Source organism: Thalassophryne amazonica, chromosome 20 (genome assembly GCF_902500255.1).
Source record: "Thalassophryne amazonica chromosome 20, fThaAma1.1, whole genome shotgun sequence".
In the NCBI taxonomy this organism is placed as follows: Eukaryota; Metazoa; Chordata; class Actinopteri; order Batrachoidiformes; family Batrachoididae; genus Thalassophryne; species Thalassophryne amazonica.
Window position 1 is genome coordinate 65,861,347 of NC_047122.1, and position 27,124 is coordinate 65,888,470.

The window sequence follows — 27,124 nt, forward strand, 5'->3', positions numbered from 1 at the left end:
GAACACTTCCTGGCATGGGTGGAGCTAGAGCAGAGGCCAGGGTTGCAACAGACTCCCCTGAAATCTGATTGTACACAAATGATTGACATGTCACAGCACATAAAAAAAGAGCTGAAAGGCAAAAAAAGAAAAACGCTTAAAAAGCAAGGGAGGGCTGGGGCGGAGCACCCCCCATATGCTGAAAGGTTTTAGCCATGCTAATGCTCCCCTGACGCATTTGCTCATGATATGGTGAGATGCTAAAGACTTCGCTCGTTCATGTATGCAACATATACAGTGAGGAAAATAAGTATTTGAACACCCTGCGGTTTTGCAAGTTCTCCCACTTAGAAATCATGGAGGGGTCTGACATTTTCATCTTAGGTGCATGTCCACTGTGAGAGACATAATCTAAAAAAAAAAAATAAATCCGGAAATCACAATGTATGATTTTTTTAAATAATTTATTTGTATGTTACTGCTGCAAATAAGTATTTGACCACCTACCAACCAGCAAGAATTCTGGCTCACACAGACCTGTTAATTTTTCTTTAAGAAGCCCTCTTATTCTGCACTCTTTACCTGTATTAATTGCACCTGTTTGAACTTGTTACCTGTATAAAAGACACCTGTTCACACAATCAATCAATCACACTCCAACCTGTCCACCATAGCCAAGACCAAAGAGCTGTCTAAGGACACCAGGGACAAAACTGTAGACCTGCACAAGGCTGGGATGGACTACAGGACAACAGGCAAGCAGCTTGGTAGAAGACAACAACTGTTATGATTATTTATTAGAAAGTGGAAGAACCACAAGATGACTGTCAATCTCCCTCGGTCTGAGATTCCATGCAAGATCTCACTTTGTGGGGTAAGGATGATTCTGAGAAAGCTCAGAACTACAAAGGAGGACCTGGTCAATGACCTGAAGAGAGCTGGGACCACAGTCACAAAGATTACATTAGTAACACATGATGCTGTCATGGTTTAAAATCCTGCAGGGCAGCAAGGTCCCCCTGCTCAAGCCAGCACATGTCCAGGCCTGTTTGAAGTTCACCAGTGACCATCTGGATGATCCAGAGGAGGCATGGGAGAAGGTCATGTGGTCAGATGAGACCAGAATAGAGCTTTTTGGAATCAACTCCACTTACCATGTTTAGAGGATGAGAACAACCCCAAGAAAACCATCCCAACCGTGAAGCATGGGGGTGGAAACATCATACTCTGGGGGTGGTCTTCTGCAAAGGGGACAGGACGACTGCACCGTATTGAAGGGAGGATGGATGGGGTCATGTATTGCGAGATTTTGGCAAACAACCTCCTTCCCTCAGTGAGAGCATTGAAGATGGGTCATGGCTGGGTCTTCAGCATAACAATGACCCCAAACACACAGCCAGGGCAACTAAGGAGGGGCTCTGTAAGAAGCATTTCAAGGTCCTGGAGTGGCCTGGCCAGTCTCCAGACCTGAACTCAATAGAAAATCTTTGGAGGGAGCTGAAACTCCAAACCTGAAAGATCTAGAGAAGATCTGTATGGAGGAGTGGACCAAAATCCCTGCTGCAGTGTGTGCAAACCTGGTGAAAAACTACAGCAAACGTTTGACCTCTGAAACTGCAAACAAAGGCTACTGTACCAAATATTAACATTGATTTTCACAGGTGTTCAAATACTTATTTGCAGCAGTAACATACAAATAAATTATTTTAAAAAATCATACATTGTGATTTCCGGATTTTTTTTTTTTTTTTTTTAGATTATGTCTCTCTCAGTGGACATGCACCTAAGATGAAAATTTCAGACCCCTCCATGATTTCTAAGTGGGAGCACTTGCAAAACCGCAGGGTGTTCAAATACTTATTTTCCTCACTGTATATATTATACACAGACAAAGGGGACAGTGCGGGTTGGGTGGTGCAGTGGTTACAACTGCCCAAGCTTTAAAGTTATTTCAACAATAAACTGTCCTGACAAAATGCCAATGGCCTGTCGATATAGTGAAGGTCAGCCATTAATACTGTGCCAGGAGGCTTACTTGTTTAAAGGTGACAACTGTGTGTCGAGCCACATGATTTATCCTCGACATTCTTCAGGCGCTCGTTATGGAGCTGGATTACCAACTGCACATGCCACGACCACCGGAGACAACGTGCACAAACACAACGTGCAAAAACACATCGCTGTGGGTGCAGATTTTTAATGGAAGGCATCGGAGGGCTAAGACTTACTCTGTGCACGCTACACACAATGATATATACATGATCAAGTAAATATACACATACTATGAACTTAAGTTCATTCACAACACATGTTTTAGATCTTAGAGCACCCATCTGGTCTTCTTGATTATTGAGATATACAAAAAAACAAAGGTGTTTTTTTTTCTAATCACTTTTAGACAACTATCCAGGTAACACTTCCACCAGGTTTAATAATACCACAGTATCACTGCTTCAACAACACCAGTACTGGATTGAAAATAACTCTTAAATTTCAGTTCAAATCTTAAATTCCAGTTGACTTTTGAACTGAGGCACCAAACAGTGCAGAATTACAGTTATACATTTCTGAATTTTGCAGCGACAATAACTGGCACACAGGGTAATAATCTGCTGTGTTGTTGTTGTAACAGAGGACGGCGGCGTCAGTTACACAGGAAGGAAGACACATTTGCAGTCATCATAATCATAATGATTAAATATGTATTCTATTTCTGTCCTAATCAACATAATCTCAGACTGCATGATGCATCTGAACGAGATGAATCATCTTATTGAGGAATGAAGGGAGTGTGAGGGTTCGCCCCCCAGCTTCATTAATAGAGATCCAAATGAGTTAATCTGATGCAGGTCAGATTAAATGCCAGATAATCTGTGCACTTCCTCTCAGATGTCACTGTGGAGAGCACAAAACTGCGTGCGCGCTCTGCAGGAGTCCCGTCCCGTCACGGTCCACGCAGTCGTGACAGTGAATAAGCTCAGTTCGCATCCCGCAGCTGTCCCAGGTGTCGCTCTGTTACAGGCTCCATCTCGTGAAGCTCAATGCCCGGCATCAGGAAATATGGCCATCGAGTGCTGCTAAGCAACAAGCACTCACAGTGTTCCCACTAAAATCAGCTCCCTGGAGGAACCGACACCACTTGGCCTGCTGTGACCCCCGCCGCCTCTCTGCCAATACACTTGGAAAAGGGATGTTTTGCCGCAGTCAGGAGGTCATGTCAAAACCTACGTCTTGGGTGTTTTTCCAAGAGGAGACGTGCACCTGCTGCTCCCCAGAGCGCTCTGATTGTGTTTGAACACAGCAGCCAGGCAGCCATCGCTAATGGCCGGCTCGTCGCATCCTGGCTCCGCCGGTTCTGCCCGTCAGTCACGTGGGCCTCAAACCGCACGCAGGCTCCCCTGTAAATATTAACTCTGCAGCAAGGCTCATAATGTACACGGTGTGTTGTGAAACTAATCCGGCTTCATGGTTCTGATGTCATTGATTGAACTGAACACCTGCACTCATAATAGTGCAGCAATTATGCAAGTAAACAGCCTGCAAAAGCACATGTTGCATATCATGTTTCATAATCATTCACCCTCACGTTCTCGCTGATCGGATTCCTTTCATGATGCATTATTCTGCAGCCAATTAAGGGAGAAGTGCTTGTTCTCATGCACACAGGACAAAGCCGTTTTATGATGCAAACTGCAGGTGGTGCTGTGAGAGTTGTGCGGTTTGTTTGTTTTGTTCCCTTTGCTCTGTGTAATTCTATTGTCACTGTGCTCCCACACTATTTGTCTTCCACCCTGCAGGGGTACTGCATTTAGTATCAGAGACACTGCTTGTGCATCACACACGCTGGCGAACCACATGCTGTGCACGAGCCACCAACACTGATTTGGTGCTGCTGTTCTGCAGCAGTAACTCAAACGGGAGTCCACACACTCCCACGCCTTCTACACGTGGAAGAAAGTGGCTGTGACACGACCACGTGGGAGTGCGTTACAGCGCACGCGTGCAGATAAGAGGTGACTGTCGGAGTGAAAAGCCTAACACTAGTCTTTGGCAATCAACATGAAATGTGCAGGAAAAAGACTGCAGCTGCACACGCATGAGCGCAAAGATTTAAGATAACACTCATCAAATAAGCAGGAGGTTTGTGTGGGAGACGGCACCGGTGAACCACAGCCGATCAAAACATAACCAAAGGATGACACTAGGTAAATGCTGTTACGTTACTTTTTGGAAAGAATAGGGTAAAGTTTTTACACTGTTCATTCCACCACCACAAGAAGCACTATTTCAAAAAGTGAAGAGTTTACGTGCCGACCTGTTTGGTTCATTCTGCTCTGAGGTGAGCACATTTTACAAAAGTTAATAAACAAACATTGACACCAGGATGTTGCTACTGACAACCAGGCTTCATATACTACATTCCAAGACGCCAGAGGTGCATAACCAAGCACACTGACCGGCCGCTTTATTGGGTACACCTTGTTTGTACAGGGTTGGATCCCCTTTTGCAGCCATTTCTTTGTGGCTTAGATTCAACAAGGTGTTGGAAACATTCCTCAGAGATGCTGGTCCATATTGACATGATATCATCACACCGTCGCCCATTCAACCAGTCTGTCAGTGAAAATCCCAGTAGATCAGCAGTTTGTGAAACACTCAGACCAGCCCATCTGGCACCAACAGTCACACCACGTTCAAAGTCACTTAAATCCTCTTTCTTCCCCATTCTGATGCTCAGTTTGAACTTCAGCAAGTTGTTTTCACCACGTCTACAAAAAATGCATTGGGTTGCTGTCATGTGATTGGCTGATTAGCTATTTGTGTTAAAAGCAATTGAACAGGTGTATGTAATAAAGTGTCGGGTGAGTGTATGTCTGTAATTGTGTTGTTTTTGTTTTGTTTTGTTTTTACTATGTGTGACATCATCATCATATGACTTCTGTATGACATCATTATGAAGTAATTCCTACCAATCAATCACAAATATTTTGCTGATATTCTTTAGATCAGGGGTTCCCAAATTCCTAAAAAGATGTAGTTTAATATTATGTCAAAGTACGTTACATCACATTTTATAGAAACATTTGAAATATAAAACTAAATTTCAACATAAAATGATTTATCTGTCATCTCTGTGCAGTATTTTATTCATGTGCCGGTTACATTTTAAAACTCAAACAACAAAATCACAATTCCACACAACCCTGAGGGAAGGATAAGGTGTGACTGTAGCCACAGCAGACACTTCTTCACTCTCTCTCTGAACACATGTGGGTTTGATGTTCCCTGTCAGGTGGAATGAGTGTCTGTCAGTTTGATTCAAAGCTCAGGTGTGCTGGTTAACACTTGAAACAAGTATTCGATTAACTGCATGACCAAAAAAAAAAATGTACTGTTTTATGTTAAAGTGGTGTATGCAATTTTTTTATTTTTCAGTGTGACCCAACGTCAAAGATCATGTCACCAACTGAAGGTGATATATGACTTAATATTAATTTTTAATAGTAGCTATACATTCCATGAAATAGCCACTCTCAGTATCTCCTATGTCCTATATAAGCATGAGGTCCAAATTTTGACTTTGGCCTGTGACCGTGACTTTTGATCAGATTTTTTGCTCAATCCAATCACTTTGTCATGAGCTGACGTACAGTCAGTCTATCAAGTTTGATCCAAATCATATTAAAATTCTGTGTTTTCTTGTTCGCACATGGACAAACAGACACACAGGAGAAAAAAAAACAATGCCCACACATGAGCTACCATGCCTGGGTGTAACTGCAGATGTTTGTGGGTTTTGAATAAATCTGAATCTCTGTCTTTCATAGACCAAATAATATGAACATGTTTAAGTCTTTATGATAAACTCCTGGCTTGTGAGGAATCATTCCCACTGTCCTCATCTTTCTGGCTGCATTCTGCACCCATTTTCTGCCTCAGTGTTTGTCTGACATGGCTGCTGGCTGGAAGCTATTTGAGAAGGACACCACCTAGCCCCAAGCCTCCGACTACAAAGAGCTGCCGTGCTTCATCAAAAAACAGGCCACTGCTCTGAGGCCACTCCAGCCCCGACGAGGCCGCTGCTCTGCACGCTCTGAGGCCACTTCAGTCCTCTAAGAACCTCTGAGGGCCAAACAAAGCCTCTTGCTGCCCTCTGGGTATTTGGGCACATTAATCTCTACGGTGCAGTTTCGGCTCTTCATACAGATGATAGTCCAACAGTAAAACCCCTCGGCTGTTCCCTTGTTTTCACTTGGGGTCGCCCCAGTAGAACCGAGGTGGATCTGCATGGTGATTTGGCACAAGTTTTACGCCAACCGCCCTTCCTGATGCAATGCCACATTACATGGAAAAATGTGGCAGGGTGGGGTTTGAACTAGGAACCTTCCACACTGAAGCCAAGTGCACTAACCACTTAGTCACCACCGCTACACACAGATGAAAGTCCAATTTTGTTAAAAAAAAAAAAAGGGAAGAAAACCGCATGCCATCAACGCTGCAAAGAAAAATCAGAACTCCAAGCTTGTGCACTTTAATTGCTAAGAGATTAAAAATTTAAACAATGTTTAAATACATTTGTTGTTGTTTTTTTTTGTTTTTTTTTGGAGGAGGTACGGCAGCTTTCTGGGTGGAATCAGACATATGTGTTTCGCTCACTGACGTGTTTTTCCCTAAAGTTCCATGATTCTCAGCTTTAGGACGTGCAGCTTCTCTTGACTGATGTGGATGAACACTTGAACGTGTCAATCAAACGTCTGCACGCAGTCGTTATTGGAACTAAACTGCATCTGCGTGAAACAAGCGTCTCTTCCTGCGGCTGCAGTGTTCCAAACTGAACTTTGAACTTTCACTTTTTCATCGTGGTACTAATGATTTTTCATTGTGACTTTTTTCATGTCAATTTAAAATCATCGGGGGGGGGGGGGGTACCATTGCATTTCCAGTGGTTCCAATAGGGGGCAGCATAGACTAATTGAAAACATCTATTTTTAAAACAATAAGTACAAATTATTTATTTATTTATTACAACTGTAGTCATATTAAAACACTGACAACAATCTACTGACACTTTTAGTAGCTATTTTCTTTGCAAGAAACACAGACTGTATAAATGAAAAACACCTCTGCGATGCCACCTACAGGATTTGTAAAAACTTGAATAGAAGCTCAGGTGTTTAACGCATAGTTTTGCAGACTGGACAGTGATTTTCACATCAGGTGGACTTGAGTGCTGGAATTAAAAGCCATGACCAGAATAAAGGCAGATTAACCGAGGCGCCTTTAGTGGAGTGAACGCCACAAGCTAGCGATGCCTGCTAACTAGTACTAATGGTGCTAACATGCAAATTAAAGAATTCTAAAAAGTCACTCAAAGGAAATACTGAAGCGCTGACTTTTATGATGGTCTGTTAGTACAATTAATTGAGCCATGTTGTCTCAGGTATTTGGAATAAAAAGCTCAGAAAGGACAAACCTGGGCAAATCCACAGCAGCTAGCGGCCAATGCTAATGGCTAGCAGGTGGTTGCACCTGGAATTACAGCATTATGCAATCTTAAAGTAGCTGTATGTAGTTTTTCTACCAATATTTGTCACACTAACGCAACATTTCAGGATACATAAGTACAATAACTAGGTAGCTAAGGGAGCAGACCTTATTGTCCACTTAGCGGAAATGTGTCTATTTGGCTTCTCACTGACATTTATCCTAGACATTGCACACTGTTAAAAACATGATATACAGCATACAATAGTGCAAACAGACATATAGTAATAGATGAGTATAAATCATGTCAGAGAGAAATCCTACAAAATAACATGGCCAATAACAAGTGGTCCGTAATAAGTGGTCCATTAAGTAACCAGGTAGCACCGGGAACAAAAGGCTTCCTTTAAATTTTGGGAATAACAGTAGTCCTTTATCAGCTCTCTATGTGGGAAACACCAGATGTTTGTGGATTCTAGTCCAGCTATGTTCTTGTTTAGAGGAATGTTTAGCTTCTAAATCTGCTTTTTTGTTTTTGGTCATATTTCTGGAAAGCAGCTTTCAACCACCATGGTGAAAATTCATCAGATATACTTTGAGTCGTGAGTACTGTCATCACTTTATAAATATAAGGAGATGCAACAGTTTCACAGAGCAAGACACATGCACAAAACATCGTAAAGATATACTGTGTCTGTGTAGTCCACAGTAGAGTAAGTCACACACTGTTTGAATCAAAATCCAAATGAAATCAAAGGTGTCAACATTCTGACAGCCACCCTCCATCAGCGGGTGGGGATAGTGATGGCACCTGCTGGAAGAGCAATCTAAGTACTATTCTGGTTTACTTCCTGTCGCATTACAGGACTTTTGAGTGGAGTGTAAAGAATGAAAACAGAGCAGTCAGCTTCACAACCGCCGGTGACTCCTGCAGAGCAACGGCACCACATTCACATTGATCCACCGAGACCTCCGTCAAGTTCCCACTGGGGGGACGCTCCTTAAAAGCGAAAAAAATCGACAACAACCAATGAGGGCAGATGCCTCCAACCACTTTCCAGTAAGCACCCGTCAGACCACGTGTTAACTTCTTTTTGTCGAGACGAGGAAAGAAGCAAAATTCATCCAGTATTAAAGAGAATTAGAGCAACTCATAAATCCAAAACCTGGAAGCATGAGAAGGAGCAACTTATCTGAAACTGACTCCTGCATGTTAAGTCTTTTCAAGCAAGGTAAAAGGTCACGTGAGCAAGAGAAAGACTTTATTAGTATTTAATAGTAACCACAGGTGCATCTTCAACCAATTACTCATAATCAATATTGTGCTCGGGGGGGGGGGCACTGAAAGTGCACACACAAGGAAGCATGAGAACGTTCAATTCAATCTATCGGCACAAAGTCATAGTTATCGTGGCACTGAAGACAGTAAGGGCTCTGTCAACCTGTTATTTGACCTCAGTGACCTTGATCTTCAACAGAGTGATTGACCTCTGGCTGACCTTGCTGACACAATTCCAGAATTTGCCCAAGTGTGTACAACATTTGGTCCAAAACAAATCGAAAATTAAACTCCTTGACATTGACCTTTGTCAAAATGAATTCATTGAGGGCAGTTTTGGAGTCAACCTTCAATGACATATTAAGTGTCATAGAAATTGACAGAAGGACCTGGGAGGAGTAGGCCAGGGAACTGTGGAATCCACGTCCAAATGTGTGCCACATTTGGTGTAATGTGAAAAAACTTAAAATCCTCACCTTTTGACCCCAATGACCTTGACCCCAAATATTGACCTTTGGCAAAATTGACCTTGCATGGGCAATTGAAGAAACCACCTCCATATGTGTGCTGGATTTTCTACAAGTCAGTGCGAAAAGGGTCAGTTTTCACCTTTGACCCCAATGATTGACTTTTGGCAAACTTGACCTTCCCTGGGCAGTTCTAGAACATATTTCCAATATGTATGCCAAGGTTAGTGCAAATCAGAGTGAAAAACTTCATTGTTCATTTTTACTCATTGACCCAAATGACCTTGGCCCCACTAATTGACCTTTCGCAAAACTGTCCTTGCATGGGTAGTTCCAGAGCCTACCTCTGTGTGTGTGTGTGTGTGTGTGTGTGTGTGTGTGTGTTGTGTGTGTGTGTGTGTGTGTGTGTGTGTGTGTGTGTGTGTGTGTGTGTGTGTGTGTGTTGTGTGAGTGTGAAAGAGAGAGAGAGTGTGTAGTTTTGTGCAAAGCAAAAAAATCTAAAGAAAAAAAATCTAAATTTTGACCTTTTAACCCTAATGACCTTGACCTCTGTGAAAAAATAAACCCTTTAAGGGTAACCTTTCAGGTTCACCATTCATCCACATACCACGGTTTGTTGCCGGGGAACCACAGGGACATGCACACATTTTTCCCAAATGATGGTATGATGTTTTAACTTTTTAGGTCCATATATAACATTAACTTAGTTATCAGGGGGTTTGACTGCAGTCTGGTTGGAGAACTTCCAGACTTGGACACAACAAATGACCTCAAGTGGGAGTAGTTGCCAGGGCTTGCATTAGAATCAGCAATGTGCATGGGAGGCGGGTATTTGATGGCTCTGAATATCATCCAGAGAAGTCTGGGTGACAAGGAGGCATCATTGGCGGAATCTGTGAGATGACTTATCATCTGTGGCTTGTGATGCCCAGTCTGCTTACAAGGAATCAAAGCACTTCATCTCTCCCAGACATCCACCTTGTACCATTGCAGTCATGGTGGGCAACAGCTCGGTCCTAGCAGATAACTCTACTGCCCCCATTGGACTGGTTGCTTTGAGTATTGTGGACGTTCTATTGCCAGGGTTCTTTGTGGCTGATTCTTCAGTCAGCTGGGAGCCACCAAATACACAAGACCACAAAGACAGTGAAACAACTGATAGCAGTGAAAGCTACAGAGGTCTGCGGTATCACAGCTGAGCTCATCCAAGTGCATGGAGATGCTGCTCTCTATGTTCTGAAAACAATCTCAGTTTCAGTCTAGGAGACAGGGATCGTCCCCCACTGATGGGGAAAAGGACATCTACAGAAGTATACACTGCTCTCTGTGCCAGGAAAGGTTCTTGCAAGGATCATTCTGAACAGGATTCAGTCCCAGTATTTGCTTCTCAGTGACCAGAATAGTTGGGCTTCACACCCCAAGACGTCAACCATCTACTGCGTTCTAGCCCTGCAAGAACTCATGGAGCTTCTTCACAGCCTATGTTGATTTATGCAAAACTGTTTGATTAATTGATCAATCTGTTCTCTGGGACAACCTGAGAATTTGTGGGGCTCTGGATCCCCAAGAGTTGTTGTTATTCATCCAGTGAGTGTAGTATCCCCAGGTAATGTAAAGAGCCGGGGAAAAAAACAATTTTCAACTATGGATGTTGTTCCAACACCTACACTGTTCAATGCTTCTAGGACTGGGTGGCAGGCAGGGTGGTGGAGTCCAAGTTTACCGCTGTTTATTTTGGCAACCATGCTGTGGTCATAGCAAGAACAACAGATGCCCTGATGGACCACTTGAGAAGCTGAGGGAAGACTCAGAGTCTGGTTTTGTTGGTTTCCCTGTATCAAGAGTAAGATCCGGGTTTTTAATGACTCCTGGACTCAGCCATCAGAAGTGGATCTGTTATATGGTGAATAGAAACATTTACTGATCTCAGCAGTGACATTCGTGTTTCTGGGTCCTCGGCCTTGAGATCGACAGATGCCTGGGAAGTTATGACTCACACACCAATATGTCTACTAGTATGTCATCAGCAGTGGACTGTAGTAGACCAGGTTGTTTTTGAGGGAAGCTGAAATTATTGTACGAAGGTAGGCTGAAAAGTTCTAAGGCTCACCAAGAAGGAGAAATGCCATTTCAATGAAACTTGGCATGCAATAAGTTCAACTCTTCTGATGACTAACTGTGTTTTTTTCTTCCAGGTTGTGAGGTAGCTTGTGGTTCATAGCCAAGTTTGAAAGTTCGTGGTAGAGGGAAACGGCCCCAAAAAATGGACAAAAATCTGGCATCTCGGTGTGATTAAGTACCTGCGTAAGAAGGGGGATAAAGCCCAAGGACTTCATGGGATATGGTTGCTACATTAGGGGATGAAGCTCCCTCCATATCTACAGTGCAGAAGTGGGCAGCTGAATTTAAGAGGGGCAGAGAGAGCCTTGAAGACGACCCAAGGTCTGGGCGGCCTGCAACAGCCACAACCTAGAAAAACATTGACCTTGTTCATGAAATGGTGATGGTCGACAGACGATCGACGATTAATCAAATCAAATCAAATCAATTTTATTTATATAGCGCCAATCACAACAAAAAGTTGCCCAAGGCGCTTTATATTGCAAGGCAAGGCCATACAATAATTACGGAAAAACCCCAACGGTCAAAACGACCCCCTGTGAGCAAGCACTTGGCAACAGTGGGAAGGAAAAACTCCCTTTTAACAGGAAGAAACCTCCAGCAGAACCAGGCTCAGGGAGGGGCAGTCTTCTGCTGGGACTGGTTGGGGCCTGAGGGAGAGAACCAGGAAAAAGACATGCTGTGGAGGGGAGCAGAGATCAATCACTAATGATTAAATGCAGAGTGGTGCATACAGAGCAAAAAGAGAAAGAAACAGTGCATCATGGAACCCCCCCAGCAGTCTAAGTCTATAGCAGCATAACTAAGGGATGGTTCAGGGTCACCTGATCCAGCCCTAACTATAAGCTTAGCAAAAAGGAAAGTTTTAAGCCTAATCTTAAAAGTAGAGAGGGGTGTCTGTCTCCCTGATCTGAATTGGGAGCTGGTTCCACAGGAGAGGAGCCTGAAAGCTGAAGGCTCTGCCTCCCATTCTACTCTTACAAACCCTAGGAACTACAAGTAAGCCTGCAGTCTGAGAGCGAAGCGCTCTATTGGGGTGATATGGTACTACGAGGTCCCTAAGATAAGATGGGACCTGATTATTCAAACCTTATAAGTAAGAAGAAGAATTTTAATTCTATTCTAGAATTAACAGGAAGCCAATGAAGAGAGGCCAATATGGGTGAGATATGCTCTCTCCTTCTAGTCCCCGTCAGCTCTAGCTGCAGCATTTTGAATTAACTGAAGGCTTTTTCAGGGAACTTTTAGGACAACCTGATAATAATGAATTACAATAGTCCAGCCTAGAGGAAATAAATGCATGAATTAGTTTTTCAGCATCACTCTGAGGACAAGACCTTTCTAATTTTAGAGATATTGCGCAAATACAAAAAGCAGTCCTACATATTTGTTTAATATGCGCACTGAATAACATATCTTGATCAAAAATGACTCCAAGATTTCTCACAGTATACTAGAGGTCAGGGTAATGCCATCCAGAGTAAGGATCTGGTTAGACACCCATGTTTTCTAAGATTTGTGGGGCCAACTACAATAACTTCAGTTTTATTTGAGTTTAAAGCAGGAAATTAGAGGTCATCCATGTCTTTATGTCTGTAGACAATCCTGCAGTTTAGCTAATTGGTGTGTGTCCTCTGGCTTCATGGATAGATAAAGCCGGGTATCATCTGCGTAACAATGAAAATTTAAGCAATGCTGTCTAATATACTGCCTAAGGAAACATGTATAAAGTGAATAAATTGGTCCTAGCACAGAACCTTGTGGAACTCCATAATTAACCTTAGTCTGTGAAGAAGATTCCCCCATTTACATCAACAAATTGTAATCTATTAGATAAATATGATTCAAACCACCGCAGCGCAGTGCCTTTAATACCTATGGCATGCTCTAATCTCTGTAATAAAATTTTATGGTCAACAGTATCAAAGCAGCACTGAGGTCTAACAGAACAAGCACAGAGATGAGTCCACTGTCTGAGGCCATAAGAAGATCATTTGTAACCTTCACTAATGCTGTTTCTGTACTATGATGAATTCTGAAACCTGACTGAAACTCTTTCAAATAGACCATTCCTCTGCAGACGATCAGTTAGCTGTTTTTACAACTACCCTTTCAAGAATTTTTGAGAGAAAGGGAAGGTTGGAGATTGGCTATAATTAGCTAAGATAGCTGGGTCAGTGATGGCTTTTTTAAGTAATGGTTTAATTACTGCCACCTTAAAGCCTGTGGTACATAGCCAACTAATAAAGATAGAATTGATCATATTAAGATCGAAGCATTAATTAATGGTAGGGCTTCCTGAGCAGCCTGGTAGGAATGGGGTCTAATAGACATGTTGATGGTTTGGAGGAAGTAACTAATGAAAATAACTCAGACAGAACAATCGGAGAGAAGAGGTCTAACCAAATACCGGCATCACTGAAAGCAGTCAAAGATAACGATACGTCTTTGGGATGGTTATGAGTAATTTTTTCTCTAATAGTTAAATTTTATTAGCAAAGAAAGTCATGAAGTCATTACTAGTTAAAGTTAAAGGAATACTCGGCTCAATAGAGCTCTGACTCTTTGTCAGCCTGGCTACAGTGCTGAAAAGAAACCTGGGGTTGTTTCTTATTTTCTTCAATTAGTGATGAGTAGTAAGATGTCCTACCTTTACGGAGGGCTTTTTTATAGAGCAACAGACTCTTTTTCCAGGCTAAGTGAAGATCTTCTAAATTAGTGAGATGCCATTTCCTCTCCAACTTACGGGTTATCTGCTTTAAGCTGCGAGTTTGTGAGTTATACCACGGAGTCAGGCACTTCTGATTTAAGGCTCTCTTTTTCAGAGGAGCTACAGCATCCAAAGTTGTCTTCAATGAGGATGTAAAACTATTGACGAGATACTCTATCTCACTTACAGAGTTAGGTAGCTCTCTGCCCTGTGTTGGTATATGGCATTAGAGAACATAAGAAGGAATCATATCCTTAAACCTAGTTACAGCACTTTCTGAAAGACTTCTAGTGTAATGAAACTTATTCCCCACTGCTGGGTAGTCCATCAGAGTAAATGTAAATGTTATTAAGAAATGATCAGACAGAAGGGAGTTTTCAGGGAATACTGTTAAGTCTTCAATTTCCATACCATAAGTCAGAACAAGATCTAAGATATGATTAAGTGGTGGGTGGACTCATTTACATTTTGAGCAAAGCCAATTGAGTCTAATAATAGATAATGCAGTGTTGAGGCTGCATTCTCAGCATCTGTGGGATGTTAAAATCGCCCCTATAATTATCTTATCTGAGCTAAGCACTAAGTCAGACAAAAGGTCTGAAAATTCACAGAGAAACTCACAGTAACGACCAGGTGGATGATAGATAATAACAAATAAAACTGGTTTTTTGGGACTTCCAATTTGGTATGGACAAGACTAAGAGTCAAGCTTCAAATGAATTTAAAGCTCTGTCTGGGTTTTTGATTAATTAATAAGCTGGAATGGAAGATTGCTGCTAATTCCTCTGCCCCGGCCCGTGCTACGAGCATTTCTGACAGTTAGTGTGACTCGGGGGGTGTTGACTCATTTAAACTAACATATCATCCTGCCTGTAACCAGGTTCTGTAAGGCAGGAATAAATCAATATGTTGATCAATTTTATATGCATTTACCAACAGGGACTTAGAGAGAGGACCTAATGTTTAATAGACCACATTTAACTGGTTTTAGTCTGTGGTGCAGTTGAAGGTGCTATATATTTTTCTTTTTGAATTTTTATGCTTAAATAGATTTTTGCTGGTTATTGGTGGTCTGGGAGCAGGCCACCGTCTCTACGGGGATGGGGTAATGAGGGGATGGCAGGGGGAGAGAAGCTGCAGAGAGGTGTGTAAGACTACAACTCTGCTTCCTGGTCCCAACCCTGGATAGTCACGGTTTTGGAGGATTTAAGAAAATTGGCCAGATTTCTAGAAATGAGAGCTGCTCCATCTAAAGTGGGATGGATGCCGTCTCTCCTAACAAGACCAGGTTTTCCCCAGAAGCTTTGCCAATTATCTATGAAGCCCACCTCATTTTTGGATACCACTCAGACAGCCAGCAATTCAAGGAGAACATGCGGCTAAACATGTCACTCCCGGTCCGATTGGGGAGGGGCCCAGAGAAAACTACAGAGTCCGACATTGTTTTTGCAAAGTACACACCGATTCAATGTTAATTTTAGTGACCTCCGATTGGCGTAACCGAGTGTCATTACTGCCGACGTGAATTACAATCTTACAAATTTACGCTTAGCCTTAGCCAGCAGTTTCAAATTTCCTTCAATGTCGCCTGCTATATATATATATATATATATATATATATATATATATATAGTGCCATTGATACTTTAAAGTGAAGCATCAGAAGTATTACATACCACTGAATATTACTACCATTGTTACCACTAATAAGATATTACCATGACTTTCATGAACGATAGTGTCTGTTTCTGTTTTTCCCACAAACCCCTTATAGTCCTGATGTTTTTACCATTAATGTCACAAATCTATATATTAAAGGGGATAAAGAATCAAAATCATCTTTTTCATGTTTTGGTGTTAGTTCAGAGTCTCCCCGCTGTGGGGAAAACACACGATAGTGCCAGCAAGTTCAGAACCTCTATTTCAAGTATTTCTCCTTTTTTGAATTGCTCCTAGAAAACAGGCCAATCCGTGTTTTGAGAGAAAAGTTACGTCACTTTTTCACCAATAGGCCCCCCCACACACACCCCCCCTTCGAAATTAATTATTCATAAGGTTGTGCCCACCCACTCCTACCACTGGAAGAGGAGCAGTGGCGAGCTCCAGGTGTACCTTCCCAGGCTGTCATAGCGGACTACGATCTTACATATTCTTCCCACAGAAAGCAATGTACGCGATCACTGGCTTTTATTCATTTTTAACCGCATCCCCAGTACATACAACCGCCCGACTATTTCTTTGCGCATTTCACGGAGGACTGTTTCACAATCCTGCACGATTTCGAGCTGGCTTCAGTCTGCATTTTACTCAGACGGGTCAGTTCGACTCTGCGACAAAATCAACCCCAGCAAACGGTACAGCCTGTAAGTATCACATTTTCTTTTCTTTTAAATTATTTCAGATCGTTTTTTTATTATCCATTATTTTGTGACTGGACTTTATGTCACAGTCAGCCTCTGGATGACTTCATGTTGGTGGGCGAGGAACAAGATTTATCACTCAACAGCAATGTTGAAACGTGATCTGTTAAATAAGTTAGTGAAGATTACTGTCGTCTCGTTTTCGCTCCAACGCGCTCAACTTTTGTTCAGAATCAGCTTCTTATCACTGGTAACGACGCGGATTTCCTCTCACTCAAACCCGCAGCTTCACAGTGCTTTAAACCGTCGTCCACAGACTTCAATAGCGACCAAGTGCAGCAAATGAGACGAGTCATTGGATAAATGCTGGGCTTTGTCCCGCCCATCGGAGGCTCTGCGTGTCTGGGGTCTATGGGGCAGTGGGCGGGCCTCGGCTGGCCCGGACGCTCAGCTTCTGCATGATGATTGGATGATCTGTCTGAGGCTGAATCCATTTTTAATTGACAGCGAATGAGCGAATCAGTGATCATTTTCATTCTGTCTGAGTTGAACCAGAGACTTTCCTAATCCTCTTAGCGGCATTTTCAGTGAGAGCAAGGCCAGCCAATCAAACAACGGCAACGATCAGTGCCAACACCTACCTGCATTTCATAATGAGGTTGCCAAATAAGCTCCGAAACGACGCCATTAAAAGCAAATGAGGCATTCTAAACCCAGCATAGTAACAGCTGTTTCAGAGAGCCTTTTAGGAAAGGTTCTGAGCCATTACAGTCCCAACCAATTTTTTTTTTGGGCTACATATCACATCACAGAACAAGGATTAATGCCCTATTCAACCTCTCTCTATCACCTTTAATATCCAAGCGGCCCCTCTGTGTGTGTGTGGTGTGTGTGTGTGTGTGTGTGTGTGTGTGTGTGTGTGTGTGTGGTGTGTGTGTGTGTGTGTGTGGTGTGTGTGTGGTGTGTGTGTTGTGTGTGTGTGTGCGTGTGTGCGCGCGCTTGCCTATAACTTTGATCATGAATTAACTGAGGAGAGCTGACATTCACTGTTTAGTATGTTTATGTACACTGAACAAAAATATAAATGCAACACTTTTGTTTTTGCTCCCATTTTTCATGAGCTGAACTCAAAGACCTAAACATTATATATATATATATATATATATATATATATATATATTTCAAAGTGGCCTTTTGTTGTGGCCAGCCTAAGGCACACCTGTGCAATAATCATGCTGTCTACTCAGCATCTTGATCTGACACACCTGTGAGGTGGGACGGATTATCTCAGCAAGGAGAAGTGCTCACTAACACAAATTTAGACAGATTTGTGAACAATATTTGAGACAAATAGGTATTTTGTGATATAGAAAATGTTTTAAATCTTTGAGTTCAGCTCATGAAAACTGGAGCTGAAAGAAAGTGTTGAATTTATATTTTTTCAGTGTATTTTGGTTCAAGGATGAACACTGTTAAAACGGAACGTTGATAGGACGAACATGTTTGGAGAAATTAGCGGTATTAGCTAACAACAGTGAACAGGTGGACATTGATCAATTCTGGACTCGCACACTATTCCAGCAGGAGGCAGTAATCTATATATTAAAAGGCAAGTGTAGTGGTGTGGTTGTGCTTACATGTGCATAACTTCAATCACGGACAAACCGGGGAGAGCTGACATTTGCTGTTTGATATGTTTATGTATTTTGGGTCAAGGATGAATGCCGCCAAAACAGGAAGTTGATAGGAGTAATATTTTTGGAGAAACTACAGCTATTAGCTAAAACAGTTAACAATGGACATTGATATTTACATTCTGGACTCACACTCCATTCCAACTCTTTATAGAAACTTTACCTAACATCTTCCCACCCTTGAAAAATGTCAGCTACCAGTTTTATAAACACACCCAATCTAGAGCCCGTGGATCCCCACGAACAATAAACTAGTACTTCTATAATTTCTGCTCCACTGCCGAGCTTCCACTAATAGTAATTGACACTGAACGTGTTATTATTTGTCCAAAACGGTGTCAAAGTGAAGTCATCTGTTCAGATTCAAAGTCATTTAATGCTCCTCTGTGTGTTTGACTGTGCTGCCACATTATTTCTGGAGTATTTGGCTGTTCTTGTGTTATAGTGTGCTGTTAACAGAAAAAAAAGGAAGCGTGGCACAGCGTATCTTAATACTTATCTGTGTGCCTTATTTTTACAGTCCCCGTTGTGATGACACTAAATTTAATTAGTTTCCACAAACAGCTCTGAGTTGACATGGGACAGGCTGTTTCCTTATCTTTGCAGCCGAGTTTCATTTTGCACAAAGCTGGATTAACCGCTTTTTGGTTTTTGTTGGCAAAAATAATCAATTGAAAATCTATTGTTATGTGTGCACGAAGGCAATAAATAAATAAATAAAAGTTTCATTATTTTTGGAGGAAATGTTCCATCTGAGGAAAAGGAAGTTGGGAGCACGGCAGCATGATTCATCTCAAAGATTTAAAGTTTGAACTCCAATCGTCTGCTGAACTAATCAAAGTAAAATTGTGTTTCCTCAGTTAAATCATACCTATGATATTTCTCAACATCTGTGGGAACCTATTTGGAGTTAAAGAATATTTAGATGGTGTTTTCACTTTTTTTTTTTTTTAACTCTCCTTACATGATCTATATATTATATTACTGACTTTGCACATTCTTAAAGTAGTCTTAAAGCTATACAGCCTCTGGATTTCTTTTCAGATTCAGTCATAAACAGAATTTTCTTTGGCACCCACAATACTTGTATTTATTAGCATTTAAATAAGCAAGTCATAATATGATTTTGCCAATATGATCAAAATTTGAGCGTCTGGAAACAATTTTGAATTTCGCCCCCTTGAAGGGGAGAGAAATCAGGCGATCAGACACCGTGCGCTATATTGGTAGCGATGTCATAGATCATGTGGGGGGCTTCCCTGATCTGCAGGAGGGATGCTGGGAAAGACAGCTAATCAGAGCAAAGAAAGGCAATGTGATGTCAGCTGACTGCTCGCTCCAACAAAATAAACAAAGATGGTGAAAATGCTCAAAAACAGCTTATTTTTGGAGAAATCTAACATATTTCTCATATTTTGTAAAACTTTGGGGGAAATAAGCACTTTTAAATCTAAAAACACTGTTTGTTAAACCAGATAACACCTCTGAAATTATTTGCAGATTCTTACAGATGTTAGTGTGCATGCCGCATGAATATGCATCAAGCAAGTGGGTCAGGTCAAAGGTCCTCTCAAAACCTCATGCATGCACACACACGTTTCCTCCTGCTGTCCAAAGCACTGTGGAACCCCCCCCAATAAAGATGTTCTCTTCATTAAAATGAGCTGTGATTTCGCAACATGTTTCAAAAATAAGCTGACATTATTATGCTTGGATTTCAGTAGGAACTCAGTTTGGTCAGTTTTTTTTTTTATTTGAAAGGCCATACAGCTTTAATGTTTTCTGCTTCCTCTGCCTCTCTGTTGTTTCAATATTGAGTATCTGTTAAATTTATTTATTATTAATATGTATATGTCTCAAACATGAATGAGTGAAGCAATTCAGCATCTCACCATGTCATTTAGGTCCTTCACACTTTTTTTGTGCAAATGCTTCAGGGGAGCATTAGCATGGCTTAAACCTTTCAGTCCCCCACCATTTTAAGCATTTTTCCTCCTATTTTACCTTCACCGTAATTACAGCCCTCTTAACCCCTGCCACTTTCAGCATTTGTTTTGTTTTTAAATGTAGATGGAAATTAATGTTCAAAGTTTTCAGCTAGTTGACAGTAGGGCTGTACAATATGGCCAAATTATCGTATCTCAGTATTGTCATATCAATCTGATATACGATATGACTATGATTTGACACAAAGTGCAGCAAATGAAAATTAAACCTTCTTAAACAAAACAGTAATAATACCACCCTCATTTGCACTCATCATAAGGTTAGGATACTGTGCCCTCCAAAAGTATTGAAACACTTGGAATTTCACACATTTTAATTTGTTTATGCCATTTCAAATACAAGAAATACAAAAATATAAACAATAAAAAAATTCTAAAATTATCTTCCTCAAACGCAAACTGAAAGCAAATCCCTAAAACTTAATAAAACCTGTAAATAATAATCAGTTTTATTACCAGTTTTCTTCAGACAAGTCAGGGGATGGAAACATGAACATTTCCAAGTCACTGAATATGTCTTGGATTTTATTTACATCAATTATGAATAAATACAAAAGTTTCTTTCACTAAAACATCAAATCTAGTCTTTCATCTCAAATGTACTTTCTGTCAAATTTTAGCTAACTTTCAAATCCTCCTCTACACCACTTCATCGGGAAGCTGGATTTTATATTTTTAATTAATTTATATCAAGTTGGAGAGATTTTCTTTCAGTTTGAGTTTAAGGAAGATAACTTTAGATTTATTTATCTAAAGTTGTGTCACTGGTGTGTCATTCAGACAGCAAAATTAAGAGGTTACACAGGTTTTATACAGAACAGAGGAGGAGTAAATTACCTGTATTTACCTGTATTTCTTTCAACCTGAGTGTCTTCACGCTATATCTCATGAATCAACAACTGCCTGCTCATTTATAATCACTGGAGAAACACGTGTATATATAAGACAATCCAAATTAAAGGAGAAATGCTGCTTTTAACAACCTGAACCTCATTTCTGGCATAAAATATGGTCGACTCACCAATATAACTTTGGTGTCATTAGAAGTCCATGGTTCAAATGACGTGTTCAGTTCAAATCTTAGTCAAATATTTTCTTCTTCTACTAAGGTGGATTAGAACTTTTGTGGTACACAGCACCAACTACTGTACAGGAGGAACCTAGCAGTCAATATGTGTCACTGATTTCAAAATGCAGCTCTTTTCAAACAGACGTGCGGTCCCATGACATGTCAATCATCTGTGTCCAATCACATTCCAGGGGAGTCCAGTGCAACCTTGGCCTCCGCTCTAGCTCCACCCATGCCAGGAAGTGTTCAACATTTGACATTTCCTGTTTCATTGTGGACTCAAAATTTGGCACTTCCTGTTTCAGTGTGAACTTGCCACTGAGTTCCCGTGAGATTCCACAAGATCATCTGTCAATCCAGGAAGTGTTGACATTTCCTGTTTCACTGTGGACTCCAAATTTGGCACTTCCTGTTTCAGTGTGAACTTGCCACTGAGTTCCCGTGAGATTCCACAAGATCTCATCTGTCAATCCAGGAAGTGTCGATCCAGGAAGTGTTTGACATTTCCTGTTTCACTGTGGACTCAAAATTTGGCACTTCCTTTTTGGGACTCCCTGTACCATGAGCGAGCTTTGCGCTGCTGCATGTCGCTTTGCTTGTATTATTATTATTGTTGTTGTTGTCGTCATCGTTGTTATCCAGTTTGCCAAATTTTGCCTGTTTCTAACCAGACAGCAAAACGTGGAGTGGTTTACTCTACCAGTGTTATCTTAACACTCTCAGTATGAAACTGTGCCCACTGTGTTGGAGTTTGTTTCCCAGACTTGACGTATCAGTGTTGATTCAACTCTCTATGAGTGTAATTTAATTGTCTGGAAGTGTAATTTTTAACTCCACATGTGGAGTTAAGGTGAGAAACAAAAATTCTCTGTTGTCTGAGAGTTCACAGTGTCTGTGCTGCAATATGCTTTAACCAGAAAGTTGTGGGTTCAAACCCAACCTCAAGGCTCTGTTTGTGGTATTCCTACAACGCCAGTTCCAATGAAGTTGGGACGTTGTGTAAAATGTAAATAAAAACAGAATACAATGATTTGCAAATCTTCTTCAACCTATATTCAACTGAATACACCACAAAGACAAGATACTTAATGTTCAAACTAATAAACTTTATTGTTTTGTGCAAATATTTGCTCATTTTGAAATGGATGCCTGCAACATGTTTCAAAAAAGTTGGGATGGGGCAACAAAAGACTGGGAAAGTTGATGAATGCTCAAAGAACACCTGCTTGGAAACAGGTGAGTGTCATGATTGTGTATAAAAGGAGCATCCCCAAAAGGCTCAGCCATTCACAAGCAAAGATGGGGTGAGGATCACCACTTTGTGAACAACTGCATGAAAAAAATAGTCCAACAGTTTAAGAACAATGTTTCTCAACGTTCAGTTGCAAGGAATTTAAGGATTCCATCATCTACAGTCCATAATATAATCAGAATATTCAGAAAATCTGGACAACTTTCTACACGTAAGTGGCAAGGCCGAAAACCAACACTGAATGCCCATGACCTTCATTCCCTCAGGCGGCACTGAATTAAAAAACGACATCACTGTGTAAAGGATCTTACCGCGTGGGCTCAGGAACACTTCAGAAAACCATTGTCAGTTAACACAGTTCGTCGCTATATCTACAAGTTCAAGTTAAAACTCTACCATGCAAAGCGAAAGCCAGACATCAACAACATCTAGAAACACTGCCGCCTTCTCTTGGCCCGAGCTCATTTGAAATGGACAGACGCAAAGTGGAAAAGTGCGCTGTGGTCTGATGAGTCCACATTTCAAATTGTTTTTGGAAATCATGGATGTCGTGTCCTCCGGACAAAAGCGGAAAAATACCATCCAGATTGTTACCAGCGCAAAGTTCAAAAGCCAGCATCTGTGATGGTATGGGGGTGTGTTAGTGCCCATGGCATGGACAACTTACACATCTGTGATGGCACCATTAATGCTGAAAGGTACATCCAGGTTTTGGAGCAACACATGCTGCCATCCAAGTAACGTCTTTTTCAGGGACGTCCCTGCTTATTTCAGCAAGACAATGCCAAGCCACATTCTGCACGTGTTACAACAGCGTGGCTTCGTAGTAAAAGAGTGCAGGTACTAGACTGGCCTGCCTGCAGTCCAGACCTGTTGCCCACTGAAAATGTGTGGCGCATTATGAAGCGCAAAATACAATGGAGACCCCGGACTGTTGAACAACTGAAGTCATACATCAAGCAAGAATGGGAAAGAATTCCACCTAAAAAGCTTCAACAATTAGTGTCCTATTAGTGTAACACAGTGGTAAACATACCATTGTCCCAGCTTTTTTGAAACCTGTTGCAGGCATCCATTTGAAAATGAGCAATATTTGCACAAAAACAATAAAGTTTATCAGTTTGAACATTAAATCTTGTCTTTGTGGTGTATTCAGTTGAATATAGGTTGAAGAGGATTTGAAAATTCATTGTATTCTGTTTTTATTTACATTTTACACAACATCCCAACTTCATTGGAATTGGGGTTGTATAAGTAACACCCAAACAATTACTATATTTTCTGGAGAATAAGTAAGTTTTTTACAACTTTGGGAGGTCCTGCAAATTATACTCAGGTGTGACTTATATACTGAAAAATCACGTGATTATTATTCATAATAATAATTATCGTAACTTTTGTCATATATAGTAACTTTTTATTTCACAGGAATCAAAGCAATAAATAAAAGAAACTCCAATAATAAAAGAATAAATGCTGATAATGAAAAGTCCACAACACCAAGGCACAAAAATCTCAAATTAATGAGCTGATAATACTTTAAAAAATGTGTGACTTATACTCAATACCACTTAAACGTGGGCTTTTCCTCTTTAAGAGGAATTTTTAACAAATGTGACTTATACTCCGGAAAATACAGCAAACTTTAAATCTGAATAGTGTTGAAAGTAAAATCCAATTTAACATGTCATAAAATAAAGCTGCAAGTGTCCAAAATGTGATACAATTAAAAAGTTTATATGTGATTTAAATTAACTCTGAAGAATCTGCTGCCATGTGTGCTGCTGGACTTAGAAAACATCACAGAGCCAAAAACCATAAATCTCTCTGACATCATAAGGTGGATTCTTGTTCATAAATAAATAAATAAACTTTTTTTTTCAGGCAGATCTGTTTTTCTCTCTGAAATTTATCTCTTTCCCGACACATGTATTTGCTCCCATCAAGATTTTGTCAAAATCATCGACAGAGTGGTCACATGACCTCCTCCCTCCTCTGTGTGTGTGGAGGGGGGGGGGGGGGGGATTGGGGGGCGTCAGTTGGTTTAAAACTGGTCTTCTACTTTTCAGAACATTTCTAGTTTTTTATCATTATTTGTTAACACGACTATGAAGCATTGATTGTTTTTTAGTCATGTTCGTGATCAGCTGCAGTACATCAGAGCACTTCAGAGAAAGTGAATATTACAGTATTGAAGATCGTGTTGCAGTAACCTAGAAACTGTCCAAAACTCCTGAACAAACCTGGTGACTTCTTACAAAGAGAGAGAGAAAGACAGAGTGACACTGAGACACCTGAGAAACACAGAGTTCATTTAACTTAAAAATCATCTTTTTTTTTTTCTGGGCTTTTTTTTGGGGGGGGGGCTGTTGTGCATTACCTCCGTATAAAGTACTGCATATACAACAACTAGGAAAAAAAAAAGAAAGAAAGAAGAAAGAAAGAAAGAAACAGAAACTGGCTCCTTTCTTTAAAAATTATTCCCTTTGATCACAAAGTTAAAATAAACCCACATGACCTGAATGTCAAACACACTGAGCTCTATACTTATGTGGTGTTCACTGACTGGCTGTAAAAGTGATCATTTAATGAAGCAGTTGGTGGACTGCCTGCAATTCATTATTTGGTGTTTCATAGTTTAATTCCACTCAGTCATATTACAAATATTTGCTTTGTGTTTTCGATAAAAGTCCATAATTTAAAACAAGTTTGTATCGTGAATCCTGATTCATTTACTTTTGCGTTGTCCCACATAAATTTAAATGCCATTTGCGCGGTGCACAAGGAGTTTTGCACTCGCCTTAAAGAATGAATTCAAACTCTTATAATGGTTAGAATTACAGCCTAAAGTGATTTGATATCATTTGGATTCAATGGGATCAGGGTGGAGCTTAAACCCGGAGGAGCTGCTTTTCCATCCATCCTCTTGTGATGCAAATGCATCATCCAAAACGGCGTCACGCTGCCGGAACTGGGAGGAACGAAGAGGGGAAACGTGAAAAGAAGTATTCTATCCACTCACACGCCCGTGTTGTGACCCGGGGATCATTTCAGAATAAAAGCCTGCGCAGCGGCTGTGGAGTGACAGAGGAGCTGTCCTTTTCAGCACCACGTTCCTGCAGCAAAGTGCTGACCTCCCAAATGCACAGTTCAAATCCCACAAGGAAAAACCTTAAAGCCTCCAGTGTGAGGTGGACACAAGTACGCACGGTGCGCGCTCACGGAGTCGGACTCTGTGGCGCTGCTGCAACATGTTGCTCGAAAACTTCACACGAAGGTCTGAGCGCTGGTTTGGCGTACAGCCCAGTCTGGGCCTTGAACATGTAACTGTGCGTTCAGCTGTGTGACACTCACCTATGGTGGTTATAACCGTGATGGCAAAGTAAAACGAGCCTGCGAATTTCCACTGCACCCCGGCTCTGTGGGGCTCTGCCTCCATGATGATGGTCTCCAGTTTGCGGTAATCATCCTCGCTAATGTTATATTTCCCCTGGAGACGCTTCTCCTCGGCTTCCAACTGCTCCTTTTCCCGCATCTCGAAGTCGGACTCCAGGGCGTCAAACACGGCGGCGCCTACCAGCAGGTATGTAAACGTGCAAATGATCAGGGACAAGGTCCGCACGTTTTGCCGCTTCATGGCCAACAGGAAGCGGCGACCGAGGGGCTCATGTCCCCTCGAGTTCTTCGGGAAGGCGCAGCAAGCGTGGGGAAAGCCGTACGGACAGCTCCTGCAGGCGGAGGCGCAGAAAGGTGCGCTCCGGTGTCGGCAGCCGCCGGGCTCGGAGCAGCGGTGGAGACCCCCCGCCTTGTGCTGCTGACACACTCCTGGATCCTGCTCCTGGTTCACAGAGAGACACAAGAGACTGCTGGATCGCCTGGACCAGGAGCCCTGCAGCCGGGAGACCCTGCGCAAAACCTGCCCAAACCAAGTCCTCCCGGTGCGCAGTGCCATCAACAAACAGCTCCAAAGATCTCCTCCCGTTCTGCGTCCTCCTCAAACCAACTCCTCTGAACTTCTTTTTCTTTAAACAGATGAGGAAAATCTTATCTTTTTTCGCTTTGATGGTGACGGGCAGAGAAGATTAAAGTTTCCTAAAACTGGCCATGTTTCCACACGTCTTCAAGTTTCAGCTGCGCGCCAACCTGTTCGCGGTCGCCTCGTCACACATATGACTACAATAAAAAGAAACAAATCGATTTTCTCTCCGTGAAATCCTTAAAACAGCAGACATCCTCCTCACAGATGTGCTGAGTCAGCGTGGCGGTCGGTGCACGCGGGAAAGTTGCCAAACGTTACTGGAGGTTCACGTCAAACACGTCCGTGCGCGATGCGTAAAGGACTCATCCACCGCGTAACGCAGAACCAAGTCAACAAGTTCCATCAGAAAACAATGACTTCCAAGTGTTCTGGGTTCGTGGAATGATGCGGGCACGTTAGTTTGGCGGGAAGAGAAAGAAAAAAGGCTGATTTAACTCCCAAAATTGATCAACTTTACGCGCGCAGTTGGCACACTGTTGCGCACATCGATGCGGAGATGCTCTTAAAAATAGTTTTTTCTCTCCTCGCGCGGGGGTTTAATCACGCGTGTGTAAGAACTGCTCCTATTTTTGAAGGCTGCGCACTTTGCGCGTGCACGCGCTGTGACGGGTGAGCGTTGCGTGTGCCGTCTCTGTGTTTTCTCCAAGTGTCACGATTCATGTG

At 41.7% G+C, this 27,124-nt stretch overlaps 1 protein-coding gene across 1 annotated transcript in view; it reads right to left on the reverse strand.

Moving 5' to 3' along the window:
* kcnk9 (potassium channel, subfamily K, member 9) overlaps positions 1 to 26,457 on the reverse strand; it is a 128,720-nt gene extending 102,263 nt beyond the window's left edge. The window contains exon 1 of the mRNA XM_034161393.1: positions 25,777 to 26,457. Within this exon, the coding sequence (XP_034017284.1) occupies positions 25,777 to 26,374 (598 nt within the window). The 5' untranslated portion in view covers positions 26,375 to 26,457. The remainder of the gene's footprint in view (positions 1 to 25,776) is intronic.
* Positions 26,458 to 27,124: the final 667 nt, after the last annotated feature.